Source organism: Leiobunum rupestre, chromosome 10 (genome assembly GCF_980474605.1).
Source record: "Leiobunum rupestre chromosome 10, qqLeiRupe1.1.hap1, whole genome shotgun sequence".
Taxonomy (NCBI): Eukaryota; Metazoa; Arthropoda; class Arachnida; order Opiliones; family Sclerosomatidae; genus Leiobunum; species Leiobunum rupestre.
The window spans coordinates 24668874-24676712 of NC_143393.1; the positions used below are offsets into that span (position 1 = coordinate 24668874).

General features: G+C 32.7%; 1 protein-coding gene across 2 annotated transcripts; it reads right to left on the reverse strand.

Moving 5' to 3' along the window:
- Positions 1-381: 381 nt before the first annotated feature.
- On the reverse strand, positions 382-2175 carry LOC149925151 (uncharacterized). Of its 2 annotated transcripts, XM_090160939.1 has the most exons (3): positions 1747-2175; positions 1273-1660; positions 382-1150 (listed from the first exon to the last, which is right to left on the reverse strand). In XM_090160939.1, the coding sequence occupies exons 1-3, from the start codon at positions 2047-2049 to the stop codon at positions 1122-1124; spliced, it is 720 nt and encodes a 239-aa protein (XP_090017065.1). In that variant the 5' UTR covers positions 2050-2175; the 3' UTR covers positions 382-1121. The 2 variants fall into 2 exon arrangements, with proteins under 2 accessions (XP_090017065.1, XP_090017064.1); XM_090160938.1 differs by having other exon boundaries at positions 382-1660.
- Positions 2176-7839: the final 5664 nt, after the last annotated feature.

Genomic DNA, 7839 nt, shown 5'->3' on the forward strand with positions numbered 1-7839 from the left:
AAGAATATTATTTGACAAACTATTTTGGGAAACGAAACTTTTACCTAAAATTTTGCACTTTTATACCAAGTACATAGTTCCTTTTCTCATAAATGAATTATAAAATTAATTAGTTTTAAAATTATATTTTATTCATGAAGAGTTGAAAAGATAAAAAATTTAAACAAGTTTGGAAAATCCATTAAATGTTCGTAAAACCGGTGTTGGGCATTTTTGAGCGGTATTTGAGCGCTAATGTAAAAAAGGCATTAATGCCTTTTTACATTAGTGCTCAAATACCGCTCAAAAAATGCCCAACACTGCCTAAAACTAGTCTTTATGAATAAAGTCATTTAGAATATTTAAACAAGTGGTTCATAAATGTTTGTTAAGTACGAACACACAGAAAAAATATCATTTGACAATTTCGCCAATGTTATAGGCATAGTTCCATCAAATATATGAAATTTTTTAATCCTTGCAATAGCCCTTTCAACGTGAATTCTTAGTTCAGCAATTCTTCTAGTTTCAATAACTTCGCTTTCAGAAAATTGAGACTTATCTTTGAGGAAAGGTGGTATATTTAATCCACACTTTTTTTCTTTCAGAAGGTCTTCAATCAAAAAGCCTTTGTCAGCCATAACATTGTCACCCTCATCTAATAGCAATATAAGGTTTGATTCTTTCGTTATAATTTTGTCGGACACTCTGCCACCCCAGGCTTCAGATACGAAAGATATCACACCTCCAGGAGTAATTCCAACTAAATATTTCAAAGTGTTATGGCTTTTATAACTAGAAAAGGTTTGATTTTGGGTTTCTAAAGATTTTGGTCGTTCTAAAAATATTTCTGAACAGTCTGATTATTCTGGTATTTGGATATTTCAAGAAACACTGGGGCATGTATTTGTCAACCAAAGCTCTTGTCGGGAAAGGGAAGAGTTCACATAATTCCAACTTCATTAACTTTATCCAAGTAGCAAATATATGGGAAAACGTTGTAATTGAAATTTCGAACCGGTCAGCAATGTCTTGATGAAAAAGTCCAACTTTCAAATGCATCATTACAGCAAGAAATTGATCTATTAGAGGTAATTTTCTCCTTTTCTGAGTTGAGTGACCAGTCTTTGTGCCCCAATATGTCATCCGTTCTGCTTTTGGCTGTAAAAATCTGAAATTTACAGATATAAGTATTCTGAAATTAATTTATGATTTAGCCCGGGTTCGATCCCAGCTTGTGGCACTGGGTGAAAACCTGGGAACCACTCCTGCGTAGAGCTTGCAAAATCTCACCCCATCTGTTAAAGGGGTTTTTGATTTTATCTGCTCCCCATATTTTCTTCTTAATCTCTTCTTTCAGTACTTTTATTTCCTTTCGCAAAGTCCTGTTCTCAACTTCTAGGTCAATGTAATCAGTTTGAGTTCCCGTAGTAGAAAATTTTACTGGGAAAGACTCCTCTTGTAAGGATGTTTCAGATGAAGCTTGGAGTGTTAACATTTCAACGGTTGTATCAACTTTATCTTGTGTACAGATGCGTAGGTTTTCTATTTCTGTAGATTTATCATCTATATTAAAATCTTCAAAGCTTATATCTCTAAAAGTATAGCTATGGAACTGTAGTGAAGTATTAAGTCGTTGCTGAAGAGTCAATGTATTTACAAATGTTTCATAATATTCATCCTAGGAAAAAAAGTATCATTAGAAATTTTGGTGACTGACAAGGGTTAGATCTTCTAATAAAGTTATATTACAATATCATTACTAACCTTTTTTTTTCTTATTTTTTCGTTTCTATCTGCCCTTTGTTTTGCTAATTCGATTTTTGATTTTGGTATTATTCTACTTGATGGTATATTTAGTGAAGGTATCCAGTCCGGATCATCAGGCTCCCATCCTGGAAACCCAGAGTGAAAATGTCTGCTACAAATGCGCGAACTTGGTGTAGGATGCCAATTTTTTCTATTAATTATTCTAGCCCAGAGGCGCGTTCTCTTTTTGGGAATTCGATGGAACCTAATTTCTGGGGTTCCGTAAATACTTTTGCAACCTACCACACTGCACCAAACCATCTTTAAAATAAGTATTGTTGTTTTGAAGTTAAACCTAAATTTTCTCCATAGAAAACTGCTGGCCGCGATTTCTAAGATGGAGGGTCAGGAAACAAGGGTGTATTTTGCGCATGCGCGATTTCAACCCCCTGCTCTTCCCCAATATTTGACCAAAAAGGAGTATTACTGACAGTAATTCGTCCATGAACAAAACTCAATACAAAAAATATACAGCAATAGTTTTATTTTCGAACACAGATGGCGCTACTCATTCCTCTTATTTTTTATGGCTAATACAGAAGCGGCAAATTCCTATCGGCGAAGTAAGGAAGTTTATGCCGTAAAATTATGCATAGATTGGGTATAGTCTTTTAGTAATTTATCTTGAATATTGAAAGAACTAAATACAAAGTGATCGTGACAATTATTATTATTATGATCTGATCATTTTAGAGTTTTTGCAGTTTAAGCTTGGTTAAATTAGAAATTCCACGATTCACCATAAACATGGACGTTCATAATCCTTTTAAAAAGGTCATGGAAAATCTCAGGAATTGGCATTTCTTTAATATCCTTGGAAATGGCCAGGGAAAACCTGTGAAAGTCCCAGAATTTGAATCTGAAAAAAACTGGCAACTCTGGTAAATGTTTTAATGAATCAAGGTATTATCCTTGAATGAATATAACGAATTTCTTTTTCATAACATTATAGAATTAAAAATTAGGAATTAAATTTTATTATTTTATGCAGAGTTTATGCTCAATGAAAGTTTAGTTGAACACAGAGCCCCCTGGTGTTTATTTCTAAAGCAAAATATATTATTACCAAGTTGGAGCCATAGATATATGAAATATTATAGATACACAATTCTACGAGGGACTAATACGGAAGCTACAACTAGCAGACAACGTGTATTTTCTGGATGCGCTACGTTAAAGTGCCATCTTTGCACCAAAAGAAAAAAATATCACACGACTTCAACTCCCCCTTACTCTAGGGCTATAAACATTATTAGGCCAAAGCTACCGAGTTATTTTTTCCAAATACTAATTGTTGTCACCGATAGATGGCACTATTACGTAGTGTATCCTGAAAATAAGGATCTTCTGCTAGCTGCCTGTTCCATGTTTTACCCACGGGCCCGTGTGCAGCTGGGAGAGTGTCAGGGTTGGAAAAAATTGGCAATAAAACCACTGCAAAAATAAGCGAAAATTTAAAAGACAGTCATATTTAATCCAAAACACAAAATTTACAACATTATCAAATTGGGAGTAAATCATATTAAAACAGTATCAAAGGAAGTGCACATTTTAATCATTATCTCAATAGCGATTATAAGTCACTTAATTCATCATGACTTGGCACCCGTAAATGTTAACATTACGTAGATAGATTCTTCGATCTATTCAATGAAATATTTACAATATACAAGCGTCCGAAAATTCGGAATTAACTATACCGCTTACCATAGAAACTCCATCTAGCGATGACTGTGGGAATTTCCCCAGCTGATGAATATTTGTCTGCTTAGTGTTTTAAAACGACCTTAAAGACGAATATTCATCAGCCGTGGGAATTTCGTCTGCTTAGTGTTTTGAAATAATCTTAGCAGACGAAATTCACGCGGCTTGACGAGTTTCTCACTTTGGCCGCTAGGTAGCTTTATGATATATGAAAAATTTTATTCCTCTTATTGTCTCGTTAACATGAATGCTAAAAAATTCACTCAAAGCATAAATTATTTCAGGGTTGTTTGATATAATTTTTATGAAATAATTAGTATAAACAAGAAACTATATATGTATTAACTTGGTCCTGATGATTCTGATAGAAACAGGCGTGGCTTGCGAGTAAGGATTTTGCTCGCGACTTGTTAAGCTAAGCTCGGCTCCTAGTCCACGTTAAGCCTTGTCTCGAATAGACGTTCACTTACTTCCTCCGCTATTTTTTTAAACATACAAACAATTTATTTAAGAAACCTTGATTAATTTTCACACGAAGGATATGACAAATTATCTAATATCCTCAATGTGAAAAATAAGTGGGGTTTGTTAAATTCATTTTATCGTAAATCTATTTTCGAGAGCGACCGCGGCCTGCCATGAATTTGAAAACACCCGTTACCTCTTACATTCGTAGCTTAAAGGGAATAAAGGCCTAGGTTTTTTTTCTGCCTGTCCCCCTTTAAATTAACTTAGTGGAGCACAAATACCCTGGTGGTAGGCCAACCGCTGAACATGTTGGCCTAATTTAAAGGGGGACAGGCAGAAGAAAACCTAGGCCTTTAAGCCACGCCCGCTATATAGTTTCCTGCTTTAAATCATACGTGTTATCATAAGTCTATAATATTGTTTCATAAGTTTGTCACTTTGAGGAATATTTTACTGAGAGCTAGTAACGGGATGACGTCATCACAAGAAAAAAAATATCCCCCAAGCGAGGCGTTGTCAAAGGCTACGCGTGACGCGTTAGCAAGCGGACGCAAAACGGTGACGAAGCCCGTAATGCAGTCCATCTTGTGAATAGCTCTCAGTAAAACTTTTGCATGTAAAGAATAGGAAGTGTCATACTTACGGAAAAATTTTATACACTTATGGTGTTATTTATGATATATTCCAAGACAAAAGAATCCAAATATTAATAAATGTAATTTTTAGTTTTTGTACTTATCAAAGTATCAATCAATCAATTATACAAGAAAAAGTCCAAATATTTACAAAACTCTAACTAACGGAATAAAAAATTCAAGAAAATGGCAACCCTGAAGGATTTGGAAACCAGAAATGTTAGTTAATTTGTGATGATTTATTGGCCATATTTTTCTGTGATGTCCAATTTTTACAGGATTTAGCAATCACCCGTCCTCCTTCTTTTCTTCCGTTTCATCTTCTTTGGCTTCCTCTTCCGGTACGGCATCCGGTTCGGCGGGTTCATCTTCATCGGGTGGCGCGGGTTCATCTTCATCAGGTGGCGCGGGTGGTTCTTCAACAGGAGGCGCGGGTGGTTCTTCGTCCGGCGTGGCGGGTTCTTCATCCGCTTCGGGTTCCGCGAGAGGGGCTTCCGGTTCCTCATCACCCTCGTTCGTCTCCAGGTCCTCGAGACCCAAGTCCTCGATCTGGCCTGGCAGCGAAGAAGTCGGCGACTCCCAAGAGGGCCGACTGCCCTCGACGGTCCAGACCGCGTCTTGCGTGTCCGAGGGGTGCACTCTGCCGTTGAAGATCTTGTTGTCGAGCGTCATTTGCGCCTCTTCGGAAACGGACGCGTGTCGACACAACGCGCACGAACAACACATGAGCGAAATTATCAGGATTAAGAATCCGGTGGCGCACAACATGGCCACGATCATCCATTCTGTTTCCTCCACGCGCTGGTTCTGGTAGGCGGAAATTAGCACCAGAACCGCCCCCGTGGCTGCCATCATGATTCCCGAAAATGCTCCGACCGTCGAAGCCCCGTAGCAAGCTTTGGTTCCAGGCCTCATCTTGCTTTCGTTACTTCTGGTTTTAATAATACTGTTTGGTTTGTTCTAGAGCCGATGTCGATTAATTGTTTGAGTTTTTCAGTTGTTGACTTTCGCGATTTCCGCTCGCGTTCTGTTGTTTGGAAGTTTTTTAGGGCGTTTGTAATTGTTGTCGGTACATTTTGAGCTCGTGTTTTGATCGGTGTCGTAAAAGGCGGCCCTTTGATGATTCATTTTGATTTAAATTGGCGTAAAATTCTTCCTAAAATGGAAAAGACTTAGAATTAAAAAAGGTTTATACTTACACTTGCCGAAGGTGACTGGCTAGCGAGGGGTAGATCATTACCTTGCTTGTTAATACACTCTCGTATGATTATATTATCATTAAATCTAATTAAAAAAATTTAGTTTTGGCTGTATAATGATTACACATGATTAAATCTTCCTTAAAAGCAAATTTGTAGTTTTTGATGTATAATGATTAAAAATGAATAAATCATAATTAAAATCAAATTTGTAGTTTTGGCTGTATAATGATTAAAAATGATTGAATCTCCATTAAAATCAAATTTGTAGTTTTGGCTGTATAATGATTAAAAATGATTGAATCTCCATTAAAATCAAATTTGTAGTTTTGGCTGTATAATGATTAAAAATGATTGAATCTCCATTAAAATCAAATTTGTAGTTTTTGATGTATAATGATTAAAAATGAATAAATCATAATTAAAATCAAATTTGTAGTTTTGGCTGTATAATGATTAAAAATGATTGAATCTCCATTAAAATCAAATTTGTAGTTTTTGATGTATAATGATTAAAAATGAATAAATCATAATTAAAATCACATTTGTAGTTTTGGCTGTATAATGATTAAAAATGATTAAATCTTCATTAAAATCAAATTTGTAGTTTTGGCTGTATAATGATTAAAAATGATTGAATCTCCATTAAAATCAAATTTGTAGTTTTTGATGTATAATGATTAAAAATGATTGAATCTCCATTAAAATCAAATTTGTAGTTTTTGATGTATAATGATTAAAAATGAATAAATTATAATTAAAATAAAATTTTTAGTTTTGGCTGTATAATGATTAAAAATGATTAAATCTTCATTAAAATCAAATTTGTAGTTTTGGCTGTATAATGATTAAAAATGATTGAATCTCCATTAAAATCAAATTTGTAGTTTTTGATGTATAATGATTAAAAATGAATAAATTATAATTAAAATCAAATTTGTAGTTTTGGCTGTATAATGATTAAAAATGATTGAATCTCCATTAAAATCAAATTTGTAGTTTTGGCTGTATAATGATTAAAAATGATTGAATCTCCATTAAAATCAAATTTGTAGTTTTGGCTGTATAATGATTAAAAATGATTGAATCTCCATTAAAATCAAATTTGTAGTTTTTGATGTATAATGATTAAAAATGAATAAATCATAATTAAAATCAAATTTGTAGTTTTGGCTGTATAATGATTAAAAATGATTGAATCTCCATTAAAATCAAATTTGTAGTTTTTGATGTATAATGATTAAAAATGAATAAATCATAATTAAAATCAAATTTGTAGTTTTGGCTGTATAATGATTAAAAATGATTGAATCTCCATTAAAATCAAATTTGTAGTTTTTGATGTATAATGATTAAAAATGAATAAATTATAATTAAAATCAAATTTTTAGTTTTGGCTGTATAATGATTAAAAATGATTGAATCTCCATTAAAATCAAATTTGTAGTTTTTGATGTATAATGATTAAAAATGAATAAATTATAATTAAAATCAAATTTTTAGTTTTGGCTGTATAATGATTAAAAATGATTAAATCTTCATTAAAATCAAATTTGTAGTTTTGGCTGTATAATGATTAAAAATGATTGAATCTCCATTAAAATCAAATTTGTAGTTTTTGATGTATAATGATTAAAAATGAATAAATTATAATTAAAATCAAATTTGTAGTTTGGGCTGTATAATGATTAAAAATGATTGAATCTCCATTAAAATCAAATTTGTAGTTTTGGCTGTATAATGATTAAAAATGATTGAATCTCCATTAAAATCAAATTTGTAGTTTTTGATGTATAATGATTAAAAATGAATAAATCATAATTAAAATCACATTTGTAGTTTTGGCTGTATAATGATTAAAAATGATTAAATCTTCATTAAAATCAAATTTGTAGTTTTGGCTGTATAATGATTAAAAATGATTGAATCTCCATTAAAATCAAATTTGTAGTTTTTGATGTATAATGATTAAAAATGAATAAATTATAATTAAAATAAAATTTTTAGTTTTGGCTGTATAATGATTAAATATGATTGAATCTCCA

Excerpts from the sequence above, each read along its gene's own strand:
- LOC149925151 (XM_090160938.1), bottom strand. The coding sequence starts at position 2,049 with ATGGTTTGGTGCAGTGTGGTAGGTTGCAAAAGTATTTACGGAACCCCA. Across the intron at positions 1,661-1,746 it reads AAAAAATAAGAAAAAAAAAG|GATGAATATTATGAAACATT; the intron begins GTTAGTAATGAT and ends TTTTTTTCCTAG.